This window comes from Clinocottus analis, unplaced genomic scaffold (genome assembly GCF_023055335.1).
Source record: "Clinocottus analis isolate CAN_PGR_092001 unplaced genomic scaffold, fCliAna1.0.p SCAF_13, whole genome shotgun sequence".
Classification (NCBI taxonomy): domain Eukaryota; kingdom Metazoa; phylum Chordata; class Actinopteri; order Perciformes; family Cottidae; genus Clinocottus; species Clinocottus analis.
In genome coordinates this window covers 834,665-860,000 of record NW_027175854.1, presented here as the reverse complement: position 1 = coordinate 860,000, position 25,336 = coordinate 834,665, and the positions used below count along the sequence as shown (strand labels likewise).

At 44.6% G+C, this 25,336-nt stretch overlaps 1 protein-coding gene across 10 annotated transcripts; it reads right to left on the bottom strand.

Annotated features, from left to right (window-relative positions):
• Nucleotides 1-679: 679 nt before the first annotated feature.
• Nucleotides 680-22,193, bottom strand: add1 (adducin 1 (alpha)). Of its 10 annotated transcripts, none has more exons than XM_068573662.1 (18): nucleotides 22,049-22,193; nucleotides 15,155-15,359; nucleotides 14,307-14,475; nucleotides 13,910-14,061; nucleotides 13,740-13,820; nucleotides 13,445-13,594; nucleotides 13,206-13,349; nucleotides 12,966-13,064; nucleotides 12,140-12,313; nucleotides 11,633-11,983; nucleotides 9,098-9,193; nucleotides 8,910-9,002; nucleotides 8,607-8,624; nucleotides 7,690-7,776; nucleotides 6,804-6,960; nucleotides 6,222-6,524; nucleotides 5,375-5,467; nucleotides 680-2,777 (listed from the first exon to the last, which is right to left on the bottom strand). In XM_068573662.1, the coding sequence occupies exons 2-18, from the start codon at nucleotides 15,347-15,349 to the stop codon at nucleotides 2,497-2,499; spliced, it is 2,643 nt and encodes an 880-aa protein (XP_068429763.1). In that variant the 5' UTR covers nucleotides 15,350-15,359; nucleotides 22,049-22,193; the 3' UTR covers nucleotides 680-2,496. The 10 variants fall into 10 exon arrangements, with proteins under 10 accessions (XP_068429763.1, XP_068429757.1, XP_068429758.1 ...); XM_068573660.1 differs by lacking the exon at nucleotides 6,222-6,524 and adding an exon at nucleotides 4,538-4,571 and having other exon boundaries at nucleotides 2,660-2,777; nucleotides 5,375-5,479; nucleotides 22,049-22,192; XM_068573661.1 differs by lacking the exon at nucleotides 6,222-6,524 and adding an exon at nucleotides 4,534-4,571 and having other exon boundaries at nucleotides 2,688-2,777; nucleotides 5,375-5,479; nucleotides 22,049-22,192.
• Between the last annotated feature and the right edge of the window lie 3,143 nt (nucleotides 22,194-25,336).

Genomic DNA, 25,336 nt, shown 5'->3' with positions numbered 1-25,336 from the left:
CGGTATGGGATTCCCAACAGCGCCCCTAGCGTTGGAGTAGTTTACAACAATTGCAAGCACAAATACACGATAATGATTTATTTTAATGTCTTATTCCATTAATAACATGAAAAAATAACTATACTTTTATGGCTGTATCTGCAGAAACTGCATATTTTGCAGTCATTAGATTATATATCCCTTTATTAATCCCGCAGTGGGACATTTGCAGATTGTGTTTTTGCAAACAGGGTAAAGTGCACACAAGGAGATCCAAAGAAGTAAAATAAATAATAAATAGTAAAAAACTGAAAAAATATAGATCTCATGCTGAGATGGATTGCGATTCAAGTTGTCACGATCCACAGAGAGTTTGGTTCTTTGGTTAAAAATTACATAATTTCACCACTTAAGGTCTTTAAAGATTACTAAAATGGTAAAGTCTGAAAAGGAAAAATTTGACAAAATTTGTATGGACGTAAATGGACGTGAGGGAAAATTGAATTTTAGAACTTTTGTCAAACCATATGATTCAAAATCCTAATTATTATTATAACAAATGTTAAGGTCGCTGGACTACACTGATCATACACTAGTAGGCTGACTTATCCTTTAGTACATAATTAGACTCTGGCTCTGAGACTCTTTCTACACTATTCACACTCCAGATTTGACATTCAATAACTACAACCACACAATATGGATTATCAGGGTAAGTGTTTTTCTTTTATTCATGGCTGTAAAAGAGGCAGGACCATGAGAAAACACGGGGAGGTGATAAATCTGTAGATGATGCAAAGACACATTGCAATCGGAAGATTAGACGGATAATACAATTCAGCAAAGCTGCGAGAAAGAAAACTATGACTAAGGACTTACGTATCGATATTAGCACACTGACGCTAAACAAATACATTTAAAATTAACAGGGTATTTGCAGTCCTTTAGGGACAGTACACACCAAGCACTCTGTACATGCAGTCCTTCATGATTAGACATTCTCAGCGTGTCTGCAATGACGTAGAAGCACCATCGGTCTTGAGCAAAGAGCTTGTTAAGCGTCTCAGATAAGGTGAAGCTGGCAATGCATCGAGACGGCAACCTAAAACCTTAAGCACAGCTTGTTCGCGATCACTCTATTGACTACACATTCGTAAAATTAAAAAAAAAAAAAGGTTCTCCAGTGAACTTTGTCTTTACTGCGACTGCAAACACACAAGTATTCAACGACAGTCCAGCGCTCGGAGTGCAGTTTCACTCTGGGACGTCCAGGTCGCTCCTGCAGCTTCGGCACAGTGACGTCTGTGTGTTATGCAACAACGACATCTAAGTTTATGAGAGCGAGTGGAATGAGTTCCCAGTGATTTATTAAAAGGAGGTTCACACAGCTCTCTCGCAGCAAGCAACCATGGCTCAGTCTACTTAAGTCAGAAAAGGCTAAATAATAAAAAGCTAATATATGACATATCCAAGAATTAGTATTTGTGTCAGTTTCTGACTTTTAAAGAGACGGTGCGATATCAAGTGACAAAAACAAGGTCACGCTCAAATAGTTTGAATAATAAAAAGGGAATTGCTTTACACATTACTTCCTACTTATCACTTACAGCCAGTAGCAAATATGTTATCGACGCTTGGAATATAAAAAAGAAAAGCACAATGCTTGCCCACGCGTCCCGAGATGAATCTCACTTTGCTCAACATCAGTAACTTCAAACGTTGTCGTCTGCAGTTTAGAGACTTCTTTAACTCAACGTCCACATCAAACCTAAAGCGCGACACACCTGGAAGTTAAGGCTGCGTTAAATGCTTGTGGGTCCAAGATCAAGAGTTTAAAAATTGAAAAAAAAAGTAGTCAACGAACCCCCAGATGAGATTTAGCTTGATGATTTAATGAAAAATATTGGATTATGACATTAATATGGACTTTGTATGAATGCATTTCCCATCAATCAACTGAGCGTGTCCTAACTGTGGTTCTCCCAGCCTGCTAACATGTAATTACATGGATGCACAGCGTCAGTGGTAAAATTAGCACTATTTCATTTGTTGTAAGGATCAAAAATGACCACCGGTTAAACGAGAGCGTACAAGCTTCTCTTTCTGCATTCGTAGCTTTTTAAAAAGACACTTACATATTTTTTCGATACAATCCCAATACATTCTAGTGGTTACGACAGTTTAGTAATAAAACCCTAAAACCTCACATTAAGTGTGCGGGCGAGAGTAATAGACATGCATCAAAGGCCAGATGGAGTGGAGAAGACGGGACGTATGCGTCACTCACTCAACTAAAAAGCCCCTAATAATTAAAAACCTTTATGCAATCCATCATTTTTACACTGTATACAAAATTGGCACACACTAACGAGGAAAAATAGGTTAATAAGCCAGCGACAAATTATATCAAAACGACAACAAAAGCATAACTGTGTGTTACTGTGGCTTGCTCGAAGGGTGCGATGGTAGCAGACGAAAAAAGCGGGAAATGAAAAGGAGGCGGAGGACCGGTCCAATCTAGGACTCTGTCTTTTTTTTGTTTTTCTTAAGGAAGGAGGGTGTGCGGAACTTCTTTTTCTTTTTGGAGGGCGACTTGCTGGGAGACTCTTCTCCCTCCTGGTCGCCGGCGTCAGCGGGTTCCTCGCCCTCGGCCGCGTCGGCGTCGGCGGGGGCAGAAGCGGGTTCCTCGGCAGGAAGTGCTGGGGCGTCGGAGGGGTCGTCGGGTGTCAAGTCTGGAAGGGTCTGTCTCAGGGTGGCGGCGTCGCTCTCGTCCTTATAGGTCTGATCCGGCAAGGACTCTGGAGGGAGGAGCGAGGAGAGAGTTATTGATCTCAGAGGACGGACGGATCTGTGCCGCTGAGCTCACACACCACTGAGGCGACTGCAAAGCCATCATGATGACTGTCACTCAACATGGCCTCTTCGGTTAAGGGCATCCACGAGATCAACGTATTTAAAACGGTTATATTTAAGCAATAAAAAAGTAAACCAAGGTCTAACACTTTAAAAAGCAACACACACACACACACCAAACCAAGAGGTCATGTGACGTCTCTTCCGTCACATGACAGAAGCATCACTCCAGGGTTCACCAGCTTTACTTGTTAGCTTCAAGGATAAGCAACTAAGCATATGACTTTTTTCATATTGCTTTTCACACTCCTTGTCTGCTCCACGACACGCTGGTGCTCAGCATTTGAGTTTTTACCTTCATTGAAACAGGGAAATCTTAATGAGTGCAGTTCCCTGGCTCATTTGCACCCTGTGTACAACACAAAAAACAAAGTCCACAACACAGACAGTTTCTTCAAAGACATAAGAGGTAACAAGCCATGGGAGAGCGATCGAGTTATGTTCATTTAAAACTTCCGCAGCTTTCAAGGAGAAATGAAATCAAATTAGGACTTGGTTAATCCTTTGATAGCAATTTAATCCAGTTGCTGGGAGTATAGACACTATATAGAGCCCTCCCTCTGGCCTCAAAGGGACAGAAAGATGACTTTTGTTAATAAATAGTTAAAAACACGCTCTGCTTATATCCTAAATCTGTCTGAAATTGAAATCATGCACCCATCACCAGATAGTTATGATAGAAAAGCCAGCGTCGTCCTTTAAAAACACTCCCAGCGGTAAAAACAGTCGAGAGAGGTTTCTGCGTCAGCTTCAGTCGCCCATCTCTGGATCAGCAGCCGAACCAGCGCCTCATGCTCAGGTAACGAGCTCACACGGCTGAAACAACCACGGCTCTGTTCATCTGTATCGTTGCTCACATGCAACCGAGACCAGCGAGAACAAAACCCTTCACACCTGAGAAAACACTCCACACCAGCCCTCATTTCACATCTCTTGTGTCCGTGAGAACAGAGACGCAGACGGATAAAACCCAAAACCCCACAGCCAGAGCGCCGGACCGCAACCGTCTTTCAAGCTAAACAGAGAGTTGCAACAGCAGCAAGTTTGCTTGGAAAGCCACACCCAAAGAAAGCACTGATGTACCTGGTAAAGGACTCGTCTGGAAGACAAACACACACATTGTAAAAACATTACCTGATTGTTTATCTTCTTCCATAAAACAATAAACATAGCATTGCCATAAAACATTGAAATATTGTGCACATGTGCAAGAGAGGTTTGGTTATTTTGACAGTGAAAAATTGTCAGGAAGAAAAGAGTTTAACGTAAAACGGGTTGGTGAGCTGTGAGGTTTACTTCAGGAACATCCTCCACTTGTGTTTAGCATAAAAATAAGGAAAAAGGATCACATACGTAATAAAGATTAAACGAAAAACAACAATTTCTTGTCATTTCTTGCGGTTTACTTTTTTTCCCACTTTTGAACAGAATCTGGAAACAGTGAATTGTGTCTAATTACAAGAGAAGGAGGCTCTGAAATAACCCCCATCAAACCCAAGAAAGAGGTTCAGAGGAGTCCAGTTAAAACGGGTTAGTTCAGATCACAAAACAGCTCAACTAGTGAAGCCATGCAGAGAAAAAAGAAAACGGGGAAACGATCAGGATGGGTGATGGGTAATTAGGAGGTGGAACAGTACGTACTTACTATGGCAACAGGTACTCTTTTGTATTTCCATCTCCTGATTGTAATCGCAGCCACAAAGAAGAAAAAGCACAAGTAGAAACAAATGTCTATGCAGATCAAACCACAAGCACAGTGTTAAATTAAATTGAAAATAAATGTGAAGTAGAGAAAACAAAAAGAACACCAGAGGACAATCTTAAAAAGAATGGCTGGGAACCATTCTTAGTAGACCCCAAAAAGATGGAGAATGGAAGTGAAGGGGTAAAGGAGATACTGAACATATAGAAATATGTTATACACCACTTCAGGTATTAGATTACACCCGTGATCAAAGCTACTCATCCTCTTCCTCCCTCATGCAGATAGTAGCTCATAAAAGAAACTTGAGTCTGACTGGAATAATGCCAATTATTGTTTAAATGAAGATGTTAACTTCAATTGAAGAACCAGGTCTCTTAGAGGTGTAATCCAATAGTAATAAAGACCAAGAGGGAGAACAAATAAATAAATAAATAAATAGAAAAGACGTCATTCATCGTCTTTCCAAACTATTCCCTGTCATTGCGTCTGGAGGCTGAATTACAGTCATTTCCATCTCCCAAAAGGATAAACCCGGTTAAATAACCAAAACCTCTTGGCCTGTTATTACAGAAAACACAGCATCGCACCGGTAGTAGTATTATTAAAGACCACAACACGAACAGACCCCAAGGCAGACAGGCGAGTGGGCCGGCAGGAGCCTCTGCATCTCCTCCGTCGACCCTACAGAAGCCCCAAAAACCCAGCAGGAGAACCGGAGGAACCCATGCCGAACCACGCAGAACCGCAGCGGTTATGTGGAGCGTCGGGCCGGCCTACCTTCCTCTGCTCGGACGGGGGTGCTGGGCGGCGTGGTGATTGGTTTCTGGCTCTGGGGCTGTTCCTCCTCAGGCTCCACGAGCTGCTCCAAGTCTACATTGGAATCTGCAGGGATGAAATTTAAACAAACAACTCATAAATACAGAAATAGGTGAGCAGTCAGGTCGTGAAACGCTGAGAAAAGAGAAGGACGACACAGGGAAGCAAACCGGGGAGGAAGCCTTAATCAGGAAAACACTGCAAACGCCTTCAAACGAATCAACCTCAAGATCTCCTGAAGAGCTCAAACCAGTAGATTGATTGGAGGCACAGAAGGGACACCAACAGAGATTTATCCAAGACAGGTTAGCAGGAAGAGTCCACACATGGGATGCTCTGATTGGATGACTGAGCTCAGACACAGCTTTTCCTCATATAAAAAAAAGTTACAACACCAAAAGCACTTTAATACTTGCAGAGAGAGAGCTCCCTTAAGAGGGGATGGTTTCAAATCTCAAAAAGAGCTCGCTTTAGCTCCTCACATTGTCTCTACTCAGCTCCTCAACCAATCAAACTGCAGAAAGGCTTCGGATCTGCAAGGACTCTGATACCTTTGGACAAGGCATCAGAGAGAAGGGATGGGGGAGGATAATCAAGCAAAAGCTTCCAAGATTGAACTTGCTTGCGCAGGACAAAAAAAAACAATGGCAGCAGACTCCAAACCAACCAGAGGAAAAAAAGGAGAAGACACAGCAGGCTGGGATTCCCACACTCCCAGTGCAGCGGTGTGTATAGAGACGGACCAGGGCTGAGCGGGGGAGGAGGAGGGAAGCGGAAGGCCGACATTTTAGGCACAACTCAGGTGTACCTGGAGCCTGATCCGCCTCTACCACTGATGGTTCCTTGCTGAGGGCTCTCAGCACGGCGCAGTGGAACTCCTTGTGCGGGGAGTCGAGGGCGGAAAAAACCTCCTCTGCGGCGGAAAAAACATCATCCGCAGAGTCTGCGCCGCTCTGGGCTCTCCCACCGGAGAGGAGGGAGGACTGCTCAGAGGCCGGTGTGGCAGCGGGGGGCGGGGCTCTCTCTAAGCTGGCCGTGGAGGCTCGCGCTTCAGCCTCAGGACGGGGTACGCCGGAGGCGGATCCCTCCTTACTACCGCCTCGTCCCTGCACTGTGAAGTCATGTGCATGTGTGTGTGGAGAGATAACGTCACCAATCTGCAGTGCATTAGATTGTGTTTTTTTTTGTTGCATGATTCAGATCTGCAGGTAGGTCAATTGTATCATGAGCGTGTTTACACATAACTTGAAATCATCTCAGTGACCGTTCTCGAGGCGGCTAAGTCAAGGACGCCGGATTACAGAAGGAGGGAGTTGCAAATTATAATCTTCCACAGCGTCGCCTCTCCCATGCGATTTAGCGTCGAGTCCTTTCCACTCGTCACGTTTACCTTCAGGTCCTTTCTGGTTCTGCGCCACCTCCTTGCGGTAGTCCTCCAGCTCCTGGTCGGTTTGTTTGTTGAAGGGGTTGGGGCCCTGCTTGCTGACGATAACCCGAGGCTGGTACTCCTTTTCGATGATGGCCTTGGATGCGGTCACTAGCTCCCCCTTCAGGACACACAGAGGGACGGCAGAGAGAGACGAGGGGTCAACGGTTACTGCAGGAAGGATGGATTACATTGAAAACTAGCTGCAGTGTCAAATGCTTGCAGAAAATGTCACTTGAGCTGGATTATCGGATTAGAGACGCTTTGCACACATAACTAGTATGCAGCATGAGCACAAGTATCAGCCATAAGTGAATAAATGTCTTCAGAGCTCAGTGGCCATTTCAAAATTCAAGAAGCACAGAAACATTATGATGTCAACTAACAAGGTTACTTCTTATTATACTAGGAATAAACTATTGTTCCTGGATTCATTTCATACAATACACAGCTACATAAAAGCCAAGCGCAGATTTGAGGACGAGTTCAAGCCGACATCACGGACATCAACAGAAATAGTTACGTTCATAGAAACAAAAACATGAGTATCATCTTCCCTTTTTTTAAAATCTAATACCTGCCGAATTTAAAACAAAACATTTTGAAAGAATGCTAAGAATCACTCCTGCAGACCGGCTCATGAAAGCAAGACACACATACGTCCTTCTCAAGGTTTGTATCTGGCAAAAAAAAGAAAATAAATACCTGCAGCCAAATATTTCATTGTGCATAACACATACATGATGTGTAGGAAAGGTCACATGACTTCATCAAAACAGGCCCAGATGTCAAGCGTCTATCTGCAGGTGAGGTACAGGTGAATGGTATTGGTGACTGGAGCAGTAAGTACCTTTCTAATTGATTTAGCAGGACTATAGGACCCCTCGGACACATCAAGGCCATCAATAGTGTCTGTACAGTCAGACAGAGGGGCGTCCTGCAATAGTAAATCCAGCACAACCCAGCTCTTAAACACCAGCACATTCAAGTCAGCGGTCCGTCAGGCAGGCACCCAGAAGCATACCGCCTCTCACACACAAAAAGGTGGAAAGACCACGATATCTCACTCGAGAGCAAATACTAGTATCCAAGTAACTCCTGAGCGGCCGTGAGGCCTCTACTTTGGGTCACATGGTCACCTCAAAAAAGGGACAAAACTCCTGGTTAAGGTATTATTAATAATTAGTTTTGTTATGATTAGTTACTTTCCACCTCTGCATACACGCACACCATACAGACACACACACACACACACACACATAAGTATTGGGCATGCAAAGAGATGCTTCTGGTGAGGATGGATAGCAGGGCAGGAGCAAAAAGCCGAGCTCATGCGGTGTGAAGACAAACGGTCCACAGGAGGGTGCTGTACAGTAAACGGTTCAGACAGCACATCAAGCCAAGCACTCCTTCGGCCCTTTAAAACACTTTAAAACATATCGACGGCTCCGATTTACTTTGCTTTCCTCGTGGTGGATTCAATGTCCAGGAAGCGTAAACCTTGAGCTAACAGCTGCCCAGCGAAGAGAGCAAACCATGCAAACTGAACTCAGGAGGAGAATTATAAGCAATGATCCATATTTACTCTGCATGCACATACATAAAAAGGTGTATTAGACTGTAGTGGGGATCTTGGAGACCAATCCAAATAAAACATTTTTAACAAAGTAATGGAGAGAAAAAATAAACTATGTATGATTATGGACACAACCTGAGCTGGCAGGTTTGGAGAGCAGAGCGGGGTTACCTCTCCCAAACACTACTCACCTGCCAGAGTGACAATCTCTGCGGTCAAAGGATAATGTAACAGTTACAAAGTCGCTCCAATGCTCTGGAACAAGATATGAGGAGCAAGTTGTGCTCTCCGACGTCAGCGGTGAAGTTACTCCTTCAGAGACTGGTCGGACAACCTCATGCACAATGTGTTGGCAGTGGTGACTCCTGACCTGGACAGTGTTTATGTTTATAATTTAATGTGTTTTAATGAAGTACAAGAGACGCGTGTTCAGCTCCAGGTCAGGACGGCTGCAGCAGCAGCGATGTTTTCATGTGCAGAGCTTGGAGACTGACCTGGTTGAAGTTTCGATCCACCACGGTGCCGGCACACAGAACCTGTGACTGGGGCCCTGCTGTCTTTATGTCCTGCAGGTTCTGCTCCCGGATCTACAAACAACAACAACATTTCAAGTCATACAAAACAATAAACATACAGCGCATAAGGAACATGTTATTCCAGTAAAGGCAGTGAAATGTGGTACCTTGTTCCTCATTTCCAGGACATCCTTTGGGTTGGTGTTCATTGGGATGAACTGATTGGCTGTGGCAGCCGGGCGGAGTCCGTCTTCCTTTGTCCACTGTAAACGCCACATTAAGTGTTAAAACGTTATCAAAACGGGATATCTTGAACGACTTTAAAGCCCAAGCACAAAAATAGATTTAGACAAAAATACTACGCAGGCGTCACAATACAAGAATCATGCTGAACTGAAATGAACAAAGTCGGATGGCTGTAAAATAAAAAAGGTTTAAATGTAATAAGTGAACCAATGATGATGTGATTCATTTGTCCTACATCTAGAGGACTGTTTAGAGGACTCATCAACCCGTAATGTGGGGCTCAAACAGACCGGAGCAGAGATTAAACATGAGCGTCGTCCTTCAGGATCGATCGCATTTATTGTGTGCGATTTTCACCGAGAACCTGTCGCATAGAGCTGAAATGTCCTAAAAATGAATGCTTTGTCAAGAAATGCTATAAAGCTCCACGCATGTCCCTGTGAGCATCATCCTCACAGGGGCGTGTGTTTATGTTATGCAGGATTATGTCACTCACACTGGCGGTTTTCTGTCATTTAAGTTTTAACGTTCATGCGTTGGAGTCGATGCTAAAACACAAGAGCGAACTGGAAGTGATAAGTTAATAAGTAGTGGGTTGTTTTAAGTTGCGGAGAAGTAAAGCTTCTTGAAAACACAGAAGAAACAATGAGTTTTAAAATGCTTCAAATGGGTCTGGGCCTTTTTTTTTTGGACGAGTACTTCAGATGTGATCAGCGCAGGTGATGCGAGCGCCTTACGACTCATTTATACTACAGAAAACCAGTCGTCATCATCATTGATGTACCATTAGAAAACAAATAGAAAGATCACACTGAAGATCAACTGAGAACGTCACAGGATGAGGAAAAACAAAACAGGGGTGAGGGAGGGAGAATGATGGGTGAGGGTGGGTGACAGATGATGAGGCTGGCTTACGAAGCGAGAGTGGCAGTGAGGGGTGAGCTGGCATCACCAGAGTCATTTCCCAGGCTGATACACAACAACAAGGACGACAGAGATAAGAGAGAAACACACCCGAGGACACTCGCCCACAATGCCACAAACTAACCCGAGAGAGGAAGGAACCTTTTTATTCTCTTGATGAATAGAAGAAGAAGAAGAACAACCCTCCATTGACTTTTCTACTTTGTTTTTCTTAACCTGGTAATGCTCAGCGTGATTGGAGGGCAAAAAAAAAAAAGTCTTTACCCATTTCTGGTACCGAACTGAATGAGCAGCGGGTGAATATACAAATCAAATATTCAGCGTTCATGCAACATATTTGTTTGAACCTTTTTTTTTTTTTAAACTAGGCATGTTATTCACGGTGGAAAGCGGAAGCTCATGACGTCATTCCTGTGCTGGTTTTAGCTTGGCTGGGTCGCTAGATGAGGGAGGGTTTCTGGATGAAGGAGCCGGGTCGGGTTGGCTGAGTATGAGATGAACAGGTAGACGTGATATACTCACTGAGAAAGAGTCTCACAACACAACATTTCCTACTTTCCCAACAGGAGATAATTGATTCAAAAGTCAGGTCGATTCCATTGCCTTTTCTCCGTTTCCAAACAATTTTCACTCATGCAGGTCTTGAGGAAGCTCAAAACCAGTTTCAGAATAAAACAAACCAGAAAAAAAAGAAATAAAGTAGAGGAAAGAGAGAAGTGCAACTGGGTGCAGTTGAAGGCGTTTGAGGAAAATCAAAATGAGAAAAGCAGGCTGCATAACTCTTTTGCAAAGGAGATTCAGTTTAACACCTTATGATTTATCAAATGTTTATAACGTATCTGCCATCTGGTGATTAAATATTCTTATTTAGAGACATGCCACCTCCATCTTTAATGCTGGCAATGTAAATCTTCCCAAAAAGCAAACTCACACTTAGAAGTTTGATATGGCCTCAAATCTTACGATACTTATGCACATTTTCTTGAATCATGTTTGAGCAAAAAAAAAAAAAAAAAAAAGGCTAATTTCAAGATGCAAAGACAAAAACTAAGAGTTGCTGCAGAGGGGTCAGCGGCGACGTCGCCGCCGCTTCTCGCCACATTCACCCGCCCACTTGAGGACTCATGCCACACCCCTGCTACTCGCTCCTCTGGGAAAAACACCAACACCAAGACCAACAATGCATTTCACTCCTACACATGCAGTGGGGGGGCATGCTCTGGGCGGCTGGCCGGGCATCCTGAAGTATATTCAGAGACCGGAAGGTGGACAAATACTCACAGCTGTGCTACCAAGTAATTAGCAGAGAAGAGGAAACTGGATTAGAAAAGTTGGTTAATAGGAGCGTGAATATAGCAGACCTTCAATAGCAGCTGTATAGAAAGGCTCAATAAAAGAATTAACAGTTTTAGCTTTGTAGTATAATTTGCCTCCTTACACTCCCCAGAACCTCAGGATGCCGACCACCTGCCCATCTCCACCAACAAGGTAGCTGTAAAGTCTTTACTATGAACAATAAGGTAGGCACAGACCAAGCAGTTGGTTATACAGCTCGGCACGCAGACACCAGACGAGAGAGACTGCAGCAAGGGTTTGACGTGATCGTGTGTTATGTTCGTCCACACCTTAGGCTTCGACTTGGGGCTGCCGCCGTCGGGCCCGTCCTCGCAGGGCTCGTCGGGCCGGCCGCCGGCATTGAGCCAGCGGGTCTTGTCGCGCTGGCCGCGCTGGAAGCTCTGTTTCAGCGGGGAGCGAGCGCCTGAGTCGCTGTCCTCCCCGTATGAGTAGCCGCCGTGGCCGGGGGCAGCGATCTCCGCGTCACTGTACTTTTTAGCTTTGTCACGCAACGCCGGGCAGCGGTAAGGGTAGCCCGTCCTGTAGCCCTGGGAGACACACAACCACAGGGTTGAGCAAATGGTTCATACACTACCCAACTATCACGGCTGAAAGCAACGCAACTATGCCTGTCTTAAAAGACGCCACATCCAAAGGATCAAAGGATTAAGAAGTCACAGCTTCCTCCTTTTCTTTGTACTCACCAAGTTGTCGAGCATTCTCATGTAGGCCTCGTACTCCTGCTCCCCGACTTGCCACTTCAGCTGTGTGGAGGACCCGTCGCTTGCCGGCTCCGGGACCTTCGAGCGGGCCTTGTACTTCTTTGGGTCCAGCAGCACCAGATTATCTGGCCCTCCAGCGCTGGCCAGCGTTCTCACCTAAAAGAAATGGGGAGGGATACCGACAGAAAAAAAAAAACACAGACAGAGCAAGAATACAGAAGGGGATGAAAAAAAAAAACGTGGACATGAGGACACACGGACATCGACATGAGGAAAGATGAACACGTATAGAAATATGGAGAGACAAGAGACAAAGACAATTGTTATGAAAAATGCAGACAGACATTTGATGGCATATATAACAACCCAAGTGACAATAAACTATAATGAAAGCAATTAGATAATACTTATTATTAGACAGAAATAAATTAGGGCTGGGCACGTTAACGCAGTAATTTATTAATTATTTTACAGTGCGCCAACTGCCTTTTTTAGCTGCAATACAACGGCACTGCTTTTATTTTGAAGGCGATTTATGTATGTGGGCACTGAATATGGATGTCGCTCTCTGATAAAAGACAAATATTTCTTCTGGTATGTGTTCATTAAAAAAAAAGAAAACATGAATGTAGTGTTGTTAATTTGCCTGTTAAATTGTTCTGAGAACATTACTTCAAAATAAAAGCGCGCAAAACACTAGTTTTTCTTTCATTAATGAATTTTAATTTTAAATATCTTAAAAAAAAGGTGCTAGTCACAACTGCAAAGGGATATTTCCTGCAGCAGTGGCCTTCACAGGATGTCCTACCTGGATCTCACAGGCGGCGACCAGATTGTGTATGTAATAGAAAGCTTCCTCCACTGTTGCGCCTAATGACACCAAGCCATGGTTCCTCAGGATGAGCACCTGAAGGACAAAACAAATAAAAAGCACATCCTCATGTATTCTATGTTTCAGAAGTTCTAGATTAAGAATAATGACAGTATTCTTTCACAACTGCAGAAGTACCATTTATCTTGTTTCCCTTCAGACACGCCGTTCCCTTACCTTGCTCGTCGGCCCAAGGTCCCTCTCGATGAGAACGTTTTCCTCCTCATTCAACACGATGCCGTGGTAGTCGTGATAGGCCACCTCCCCCAGGGACAGAGCCTCAGGTGAGATGGGCAACAGGCCGCATTTCATAGCAGACACCTGCAACCAAACAGACCACACATAAGACTACTGTGTCCAGGTCTGCGCTCACGGTGGGTATAATTATATTATAATTCATGTGCACTGTCCCTTACCGCAGCACCCGCAGCTGTGTGTATGTGGACGACACACTTGACGTCGGGCCGTGCAGCGTAGATGGCACTGTGGAGATTGAAGCCGGCCATGTTGACCCCGAGATTGGTGCTTCCCCGGTCAACTATCTCACCTTGAAGGTTTACCTTCACCTGAAGAGCAGGGCAGAATTACTTCATCCACGAGTCTCACTTGTTTCGATGCAATTCAAATCACATGAGAAGGAAACTGATCTGCACAGAAATCCCCAAAAGAAAAAGACACTCAGTTCTAATAGAGACAGTCACGTATTCTCACCAGACTGGAGGCGGTGACTTCACTGTACAGGAGGCCAAAGGGGATGATGAGGAAGCGCTCCTCGTCCGAGTTCACCCTGACCTGGAGGAGCAGAAGTCAGTCGCATTAGCTTACAGTGTTGTTAATTTCACTTACAAACACCCAAAGCACACCCTTTCATCTTGTCTTACGGTGAGGTGGTTGAAGATGAGCTCAGACCAGCCGAACAAGTCAGCGAGCCGATAAAAGGCAGCCAGCTTGCAGCGATGCTGCTTCTCGCCCTTGTCGTAGGAAATGGAGTCAGAGCCACGCAGATCATTCACTGGAGTCACCATCCCTAAACCTGAGAGGAAGAGACGGGGTCAGACAGAATGACGCCATTACATGAAAAGGTTCAAACAAACCCGTGGGGGAAAAGAGACAAAGTGGTTAAAATAAAGTGCTCTGTGCAAAAATAATGACACTAATAACCATTCCTGATCCCTGTAGTTTGCATACGCTGCAGTAGTCATGGTGAGCACAGTCATAGCTTGAGGTGAACAAGTCACACACACACACACACACACACTCCTGCTCCTCTCTGCTTACTCATGTTGAGCGACGCCATGCCTCCCTGCGGTGCAGCGGGGTACATGGAGGGCATGCTGCTGCTGGTGTTCATGAAGTCTGCAATCTGCTGCAGAGCCAGCAGGCTGGTGGGCGTCTTCCCCTTCTTCAGCTGATCCTGGATCATCGTCTCCAGCTCGTCGCAGAACGCCTGCGACAAACAGGAACACGTGAATGGTGTGGTCGCCCTAAAGGCTAAATAAATACAATAACTCACAGAATTTTAAAACTAGCTAGAAGAGACCTGGAGGCTACAGGACACGATTTTGGCAGCTTTGTGAGTCAGAAAAGTAAGTCTCGACCTGGATATCCTGCAGTTACACCTGAGCCCCAGGAATATGCCCTCCAGTATTGTCCTGCTATACATCCTCCTAGCTTCACGAGGCTATAACGTTTACATTGGGATTCATTCTGGGGGATGCAGTTTGTGGTGCTGTTATGCTATATTAATATCTGTTTCTTTTATTTGCTCCATCCATTTCATGCCAGTGAGAGGACGCTAAACACTCTAACAGTTCAACAGGACTGTTGCATTGGACTGGATTAGTTACAGAGAGGTGACACTAGTAAATATGAGACGACATCAGTGCTTTACACACATGCAACAGGCCTTTAAACAGTGCTTTCCTCTATCTGGAGTGTTCAGCAGCTGACAGGCTGCCGATGGGGAATAAACTGGATCCAACATGTGATGTTGACAAAAAGCTGCAGTCTTTACACGAAAAGAGCCTCTTCATGTTTTAAAATGACATCGCAGTACTTTGTCGGTTCATGTCGTGAATGAGTGCGTCACTGAATCCGAGTATATTCGAGGTGCCGGACCCACTGACCGGGCTCTGTAGGATCATGGAGACCCTCTTCCTCTGTTCCATCATGTTGAAGTCCTGCCGCAGGTCGGGGGCCATGTTTCTCTCCCTCTGGTACTCCGGGCTGCTCTCGTCCACCCGGTCAAAGTACCGCTCCTTGTGGGGGGCCGTGGTGGGAGGGGGGGCCGTCACCACGCCGGCACCTGAGTCGCCGTTCATCCTGGGCCTCCTGTGAAGGGAGGAGGAGAGACAGCGTTATATATTAGTGCAGATAACACACATTCCACACTCCCTACGTCAGTGATGGATGAAGGTTTTACTGTGAAAAGCGCAGCAGTCTGCTTTACAATTTGCCGTCACAGATGTACGATGCATCGTGTGTGCTTGTGTGATGAGTTTCAGCCTTTAATTTATATATTTTAAGCATGATTTATGTTTAAGTCTGTGTGGTTATATTTTAGATGATGCCACAATACATATAGACTAGGATTAAAACATTATATACTATGAAACTAAATAGTGTTACGCATCATAAGGGTTGTTTATTTAAATGTGCAGATCATAACAAATTTTTAAAAACAATAAAGATGGACACAGAGAACATTTCCACGGTGAATTGAGGAAATGAGCGTCGCAGTCATTGAACCAGAAGGCTAATCACACAGAGCACACGCTTCCCTACTTCCTGTCGCGACCATGTGACCACTTCTCCCGCAGAGATGGGGTTTCATTGATTTCCATAATGTGCTTCCTGGAATCACAACACCACTCAACAGTCAAGGCCGGGCTACAGGAAGTAAAAGCTGAAGAAAGTATTTCCCTGTGCCAGATATTTCTATACAAGTATGACGTGGACATAACTGTGACTGTATGCTTGGGCATCAAGAACCAACATTTATCTCAACATTTGTGTGTCTTCTTTAACTGACAACAACAGGAAGGGGTGAGGAGACGTAAAGAGACAGGGAGGAGACAGATTTTCCTATAGATCCATGTCCATCCAGCTGGCTGGGATGTGTGGATAAATAGTCTCCGCTTGTCTGTCACCGCACTGCTCAAGCCCCGACACAGACGGGCTTATGAGAACAGGGAAGTGTGTGTGTGTTGTGTGCAAGCATGCATGGGTGAATGTGGGGTCGCTCTGGCAGAAACCGATGCAGCCCATTAGTCGGCATCAATACAAATGTTCAGCCAAAACTACCATGACAACTGCAGGCCGAACCCGAAGCATCCGCTATCACAGCGAGAGCTGGCAGAGCCCCTCTCGCTCTTTCCGCCTGCTTTCATCGGTGTTCTGAGATTTTTTTCCACAACATTTTTTTCCACAACGCTCAGGTCACCTGCTCCAAATCAAGGTTCTTGTGCTCTCGAGCCGTTTGGCTAATTATAGGCCAACAACGTTTTGTTTATTCTCACCTCGTTTACTCATTACATGAACGCGGTGTTCTTTCTGCTAGTCATCTACCATTTGTCAAATAAATAGAACTACTTTGCCAACTTACGCCAAGATGTTACTTCATAACCATTGATGCAGTTTAACTGCAGGTAGCAGTGAGGGAGGAGAAGTAATTATATTTAGCTTCATCCATAGTGTGTGCATCTTAAGGGCCATGAGCTAACCAGACCTGAGCCAAAAGACATCCACATTTGGCAGCCTGGTCTCTCAGGGGGAAGATATTCAGTGTGTGTCGCTGGCATTGACGCCATTGCTGCCCCTTATCGTTTCTTTATTCACATTCCTCCACTTTAAATAGTTGATTGATTTCGGTGTCAACAATAAATTGCTTCTCGTTAGCTGCTGGCTGGTTTGTCTCCCACTTCATGTTGGAAGTCTTTGACCTTTAGAATTGACTTACTTTTGCAGCTCAGAGTAAATGTATACGTTTATACCAGTAGATACAGGCGGCGTTGGTCTGTACAATATAATACTACGGTCTCTGCAACGCTCCTAAGACGGGCTCCCGTCAGCTGGGTTTACATCAAGATCTTAATGCTTCTAGACTGCCGTCTGATCTCATCCACGTCGCCCTGACTTGTTTACGCTGCGCTGGCTGTTGTTCTCGTCCGTGTTTACTGCCAGTACAGGAAACAATTAAAATGGAACATGGCTGTTGACAAAAGAGACATCAGGAGGGTGGATAGGTGGGAGACAGTGACAAAACTCAAAGGATTCAACATTCTTGCTGCGTCATGAAGACATCCAGTCACAATGACCCGTATATTCGATTGTCTGGAGGCTGCCATCGGTCCAGCGCTGCAGTGCACAAGAGCACAAACTCTGCCAACGCTTCCAGAGCAGGATGAATGAACCAGAAGTATTACTAAAACTGCACGACGGGGGAAGTTAAAACGGGTAGCAGCAGGACGACATCACAGCACATGCAGAAATCACCTCTGTAGCTTTAAATATCCTCCGTCTTCCTGCTCGTTCTCAAAGTAAGAAGAGCTTAAAAAAAGGGCGAACGGCCGTATTGTGCAAGGATAATCGTTGAACCAGAGGCCCTACTTCTCATCTCTCCTCAGAGATGTAGGTGCAGGGGATCGGCTACTAGCCTCCGCTCCTGTTAAAGAGTGCAATCACTATGGAAACAAACGCATTTCCATGGAAACAAGAGACAGCCTTTAAAGATCGCTGTTACGCAACAACGGCTGTAGGCCGACACCGCGCCGCTAAGAGGCCGCCAGTGTCACCGGGTGCACATCTTCAAACTGTTCTCTCATTGGACAACATGCACAGAAGGAAAGTTATGATACTATAAACATATGGAATATTGAACTAATCGATAGATGCTAAACAAATATTTCACTCCTGACATGACACACTTTAACATTGTGCAAGAAGAGCCCGAGACAGGAAATGACATCATAGACCCCCAATGACCCCCAGTGCTGCATGCCAGTGTCAGAAAATAACTCTTTAAAATATGAAGTCAACGACTACGAGTCAAAATGCCACAAACCAGGAAAACCTTAATGAAACACAAATTACTTTAATACATATTTGAATTATTCACACGTAGGGCATGTGCTCAAACTGCCTGTCGGTGTTGGCAATAAATTGAAACGCCAAATAGGGGAAGCAATTCGAGAAGAAACATCTTGTGATGCAACTCATGCATGAACCTGCAAACGTTGGGGAATTCATAGCAGCCGGACAGTAAGTGTCTGGTCCTGGCAGTGCATCGTCTGTCCCGACTAGCACTTTGTCCCCTCGCATGTTAAGACCACGGAGCTGATACAAGAAACAGCAAAGTGAAGAGCTATTTAAACAAAAGACGGATATTGGGAGTGCATGTAAAGACATGGTTGCATATTGCAACTCCAGATAAGGCAAAGCACGGCCGTTCTTCCATCTTTGACACGGGTTAAAGCAAAATGACAGCGTTTGAGCTCTTTGTCTTTTGGTTGCCGTTGCACATTGTTTGCTAGGAGGACTTCAAGACGCAGACCGGTGCCAGTGTACAGAGAGGGCTCTGACACCCTGGACATTAAACAGGCGCACATGAAAAGCTGCTTCTCTGTGGATGTGTAAAAAAATAAATAAATAAAAAACTTGGGCCGGATGCATTCAAGGGTTTTTCGTCTCCAAGCAACAGAAAAATGTGATGACGAATTAACCGTCACAATCATACAGTACAATGCACGCCATCTGCATTTGCGTGAAAAATTAGAGGGGACATTTTGATTCGTCATTGGAACAAATGTAATCCAAGGAAACAGAGATGGTGCCCTCAGTACAGTATGGCGAAATGTCTGAGGGTAGAGACACATTTATCGATGTTGCTTTAAGTTACGTTAAGAAATGTTGTGATCCATAGCTCATGCGTTTACCAAGACGATGTACACCCGAAAAGGAAAATCAACAGGATGCTGTGCCAGTCTCCACTGCTATGAGCCGATGATGGAAGAGGAAGAAACGGTAGATGTATGCGAGGTGAAGCACCACTATCTGCTCTCACACAGCGGCTAGCTTTAAAACCACTGGGTGTCATGAACATTGTGCATTGAGAAAGCAAAAAAAAAAAGATCCATTTAGTTTGTTCCAAAAATCTGCCAATCGAGCACTTGGTTGTGAAAAGATAATCATGGTGTGAAAAAAAAGAAAAGATGCCTCAAATTATTTGCAGGTCTTTCTTAAACATGGTGTGTGTGTGTGTGTGTGTGTGTGTGTGTGTGTGTGTGTGTGTGTGTGTGTGTGTGTGTGTGTGTGTGTGTGTGTGTGTGTGTCAGTTTTGAGACATGTGAGCGAGGCACTCGGACAAGGCTCCTTATATCTCTGAGCTGGATGCCAGTCATTACTGAGGATGAAGAATCCACTAGCAACTGCTCTTTAGTGTGTGTGTGTGTGTGTGTGTGTGTGTGTGTGTGTGTGTGTGTGTGTGTGTGTGTGTGTGTGTGTGTGTGTGTGTGTGTGTGTTGCAGACTGACTACTACGCCTTGCAGGAATGCATTCAGTGCCCTTTTAGCACTGCCCCTTGCATGGTCTTGTGCATCAGAGCATGTAACCCACACAGAGAAGCTAAAGCTTTATGGACAACAGGATCCAACAGCGGACAAACTAAAACGTAGTGTTCAACAACAATACATGTTCATATTACTCAGCAGGGAAGAATGTATTTGAGCAATATCACTTTAATGAGGTGATAACTTGAAGCAAGTCTTTCTCGCGTCATGAATATCGTCCCACACTGCATGCGAACAAAATTACATTGTTTATCTTGTTAAGTTTCAGCTCCAAAGCTTCACCGTCACTGGGACTATCTCCATGGGTCTGATGTTATGTGCTGCATACTACCACGGCCGAACGCTGTGTTCAGAGCGTGAGGACGGGGACTCAGGGTTTATCTGTCAGTCACATGGGACAGAGTGGAAGAAGATTGCTCTCAGAAACTGCAGACCCCTCCCTGTACGGTTTCCATAGTGTCACTCTCCGGCCCGTAGAGCGTACTACTTCTCCGGCCTGTAGAGCGTACTACTTCTCCGGCCTGTAGAGCGTACTACTTCGCCTGCAGCGTGTACTCGCCAGCCTGCAGCGTGTACTCGCCAGCCTGCAGCCTGTACTCGCCAGCCTGCAGCCTGTACTCGCCAGCCTGCAGCGTGTACTCGCCAGCCTGCAGCGTGTACTCGCCAGCCTGCAGCGTGTACTCGCCAGCCTGCAGCCTGTACTCGCCAGCCTGCAGCCTGTACTCGCCAGCCTGCAGCGTGTACTCGCCAGCCTGCAGCGTGTACTCGCCAGCCTGCAGCCTGTACTCTCCAGCCTGCAGCCTGTACTCGCCAGCCTGCAGCCTGTACTCGCCAGCCTGCAGCCTGTACTCGCCAGCCTGCAGCCTGTACTCGCCAGCCTGCAGCCTGTACTCGCCAGCTTAACTTTCTAGTGTAAATATGTGAAACCAACAAACATATATTTACAGCCAACAGCATATTGGCATTGGGATGAACGGTAGTTCAACGCCGATCGTTATTGCATCTTTAACTTAAAGAAGAAAAAGGTCCCCTGCTAAGTGATCACATATGGGGGAGGAAGGAAGGAAAGAGTGAAATAGAGAGGATGGACTTGAAATGAGGAACACATTTTCAGCTGCACTGCAGTCCAGGGTGTGGGCGTGGGGGAGTGGGAGTAAAGCAAACACTCGGTATCTAGTGCGAGTGTGTATCGGTGTAGTTTGTGGCAACATGGAGCCGGGCTGACAGAGTTAGGATCTCTCCTTTGGGAGTTTCACTCATACTAACGGAATGATCAAATCCAGGGAGTAACCATCCCCGAACACTCACGACATTTTAACTTGGTATATCGTTTGGTTTTGCTAATCCTCATAAAGTATGAGGGGGAAGGGATTTAACAGTGGACTTTAGAAAGAAGCCAGGAAAACAGCGACAGCTTAGTGGGGATGTTCTCTGGTTTGGGGATACAACTGTCAACAAGGCACATTCAAGGTTTACAAACTCCCAAGTTATTATCACCTTTCAATCCTCACACACACGTGTACTACATCTGGACAATTAGTGCTGCAACAAACGCATATTTTCATTACTTGTAAGGCCTGAGGAGACATTGTTTTGCCGAGAAACAGCCCAACACTTGGAAAATAAACCAATTTAGCGTCAGAGTAAAGCAGCAGGAATCCCCTCTGATAAATTAGAAACAGCAAACTTTAATTACAATACATTTTGTCAGCGAACAGGTCACAATAAATAGTATGATAGGCTATAGCTTGATTGCTACATCATGTAGCATGCCATTTGATTGCTACAATTGAATGTATAGTACAGAGTATGGGTCAACGTTTACTTTCATCTCTAGTTATATGGTTGTTTTTTGTAATAAGTGATATGACCTGGCCCCTGTACTTCAGTACTTTTAATGTCTGGCATGATGTTTAATCTCATACTGTGAAAAGGACGGTATGAAAAGTGACGTGCATTCTACACATGAAGGTGCATCTCGTGTGTTATTATGATGCAGGACATGGTGCCATCGTCCTGATTCAAAAACACGCCCATATCGGAAACGGGCATGAAGTAACAGTGTCGACCCGAGCAGCCAACTATTAAATATCTTCAGTGACCGGGGTGAAATGTGAAATGCTAAATAATGCAACAACAGGCCTGCTCGGCCAGCGGGCTAACGAAGCACACACCGAAACAAAAAGTGTGTGTGTGTATGTGTGTGTGGCCGCGTGCTGTTGTTGTCCAGCAAAGGAAACGGGCTAAAACTAAACTAAAAACGCAGAAATGGTCGTTTTACAGTGAGAAACCCGCCCATGGCCGCGTCCCTGCAGATGAGCCGAGCGAAGCAACAAAGTAGCAAAACAGTGGGCGAGCTCGCCACATTGTCGTTAAAGACGCACACACGACTCATCGCGTCGGACGAACCGCTGGATGGCAAAAACAAAAAGTAGAGATTATTTCTGGCCTTACCCTCTCTCTGATGAAGTGATGAAATATGAAAAGCAGCGCTCGGTGGAAGCAGGACGGTGGGTTTTGCTCCCTTTATCCCCGACCCTGGCGATCTCACGGTGGGTTTATCTCTCTGCGCTCGTCGTCCCCGCGTCGCTCCGCCCACCCTCCGCCATTCCTCTTTGGGTGCGGCAAACTGGTTTAATCTGCGGCTCGCCATTGGTCACCTGCAGGCACGCGACGGCACCGGGGCCTGTGGTTGGAGCGCGAGCTGTTTAGAGCTTTAAGGAAAACGTCTATGTTTTTATAGTTGCGCTTAAATCAATGAGCAATGGACGGGGGGAGATGTTTTGATGCAAAAACGATTTCACTTTTTTTCTTCAATAAACATAACTGCCATTCTCTTGCGTTAATTAATAGCATTTTTCATAACTGTTTAGGAAGTTTGGATCTGTTGCTTTGTGGAGTTTTCCACAGCAGCTGTTTTATATTTTTGTAAGTACATTGAGAGAGATGCAAAAAAAAGTGCACGTCCTTGTGTTGACTTAGTCAGGCTGTTTAATATTAAGATTCTCAAACATTGCGAAGTGGCATTATAACTATATATATAAACAAATATATATAATGAAAAATAAGCTCTCTATGGTGTTTCACATGAATATTCATGGATGCTATATGTTGAGAAGCAAAAATTCATTTTCATTATAAGTGAAACTCGGGTCACCTGTCTGCGCACGCGCAAGAAGCATGCAACGGTTCAGTCAATCAATAAATGCTTGTTTGAAGGTTGCCAGTAGATGGTGCTGCTCCACTACAATGGTGTTAGTGGAACTGCAACGCTTTAGTGCAACAATGACGATGTTATTTCCTAAAGTTAACCTGACCAGATGGGTTATATAGTACTCATCTTTGGTGCTAAAAACTTAATTATAAAGTGCACCAAACTTTTGCTTTTCCACCTCTGTTTGTTTGTTCCACAGGAGTTATTTCCATGTATTGGGATTAAGGTGCTCAACAACAGTGTTTTGCAGGTATCTGACATAACAAACGTCTTGTAGCCTTATTGTGACATCACAGTTTGTTACAGTCATTCAATATTGGAAAAAATGAAAGACATTTTTGTTTATATGTGATAGGTTGACATATGAACATGAACTCACTGTTCAGGTTTATGGCAACAGAAGTGCCTGATTATAACTGGAAAGCACTCATTCCTTCAGAAATATATATTGAGAGAATTTCCAAACATAAGCTTTGCAGGATCTTGTATTAAAAGTCACAGGTCAGTGTTCCATTTTAAACTCCAGAGTTTACTGCATATACTTCTGATATGAGCCGACCAGTGGCCCCGACCTCTGACTCTTGTGGTGTTGATCCTCTCCCGTACCAGTCGGCACACACACACACACACACACACACACACTCCCATCTTGACTGACCTCAGACCAGTGCTGGCCCTTCCAGTGTTGTGAATAATTGTGCTCTGCCTTGTAGCATGGATACACCAGCTCGGGACTCTAAATATATCCAACTGGTGTGTCTGAAGAGCTCAGGCATGAAGATCATATACTTACACTGGAAATCTACACCTTAACTCGATCTCCATTGTGTGTCTGTGTCTGTGACTTTCTGTTCCTGTTACATTTACATGTTGGACATTTATCAGATATTCTTATCTAGAGGAACATTAAAATAAGCCTCACTGTGTGCTGTCCTGGTGTCACCCTATTTCTTTAATATAAACTCAGCATTAAAATGTTATTATTGTGCAGAGTGACGGTACATTAACCACAGACACGTATAATTTGGGGGGTCACACAATACAAGAAAGACCAACTTATAAAAGTCAGACGTCCATATAATGTCTTTAAAAATGCAGCTCTGTCTAAGTGGTGACAAACCATTTGAGCACCAGTATTACATTTGGGTTTCAGCGCACATTCCTCTGTCACCTGTTTTCTCTTAGCAGCACATGTCAGGCAGTGAGTGAAGATAAACCCAGCTGCTTTACGGATTCATTTCAGGCAGCACTTACCGTCCCCTTTTAACTCCGGCCAGCCTTCAACCCATAGCTCTCAAATCACCAGGGGCTGATATGAAAATAAACAATTTGTAGTATAGCCCATGATGCCCGCACTATCGGCATACTTAAGGATACGCCGAAGAAAAGGGACATTATAGACTTACTGCAGCTCAAGTGAGCAGGTATATTTTCAACATTTGTTATTCAGAGAACCCACAAAGCAGCCACAGAGGTAGACGGAGACGCTGTTCTCTCTTCCACCAGCAGCAAGCTGTCTTTTACTCAAAGATGGTATTGTATTCGGCCTGCAGTGCCATGGAAAGCCCCTCTCCCTCCTCCGCCCTGCACAATGACACAAGGGTCAGCCTGTCTTTCCTCCACTGTGTTTTTGATTCACTTCTCCTCTAGGAAAATGTTGTGTAACCTTTGACCTCCAACAGTGACCCTTTAAACCCTCTGGCCCCACCGACAGAGTCCCCTCTGCCAAGGTTTAGGGTATCTACAACTGAGGACATCGAGGTTCTGTCCTCAGTCATATTTTAAAAAGTAAAGCTCCTTTAAACATATATTGTGCATGGCAGTTTTATACAGGCATCATACTTTCATTTCTTAATCTGCAATGTAACCGGTAACTCCAGTTGTCAGTACATGTAATGCAGTAAAAAAAGCACAAAATTTGTCTCTGTATACAGAGTAAGGAGTAGCGTAAAAAAAAGAAAAAGGAAAGTACAAATATCTAAAAATTGTATGGACAGTAATTGAGTATTTAGTACTCTCCTTAACTAGATTTTAGTAGGCATATAGCATTTATATATAATTAAACTGTATGAAATAACATACAATTTCCCTTTTTTGCAGAAGTACTGAGATATTTTACTTAAGTATTGTAAAATATAGTGAAAGGAAAGCATTACATTTAGCAAATGTTTGTTTACTGTGCAGTTTCCTAAGTCTCACTCCAGCCAAGTGCACTGCACGCATTTAATCAACCTAAACGATTTCAGATCAATGACAATGCATTTATATATCATGACGTGATGTTATCATCATAGATTAAGATTATTCCTCATCCATCATGAAGTAATGAACACATTAATGCATCATTCATTCAAATCCAAAACGCCATTCTGCTTAATGTTTTTTTTATTACTTTGGGTACTTTAGGTGCACTTTGATGCTAATACTTGCAGGACTTGTTCAATGCACGACCATCGTGTTTCTCCCACCACTGGGTCTCTCCCCCTCCCCCCTCTGCGCCCTCCCCCCTGTCTGTTGATATCACAGCC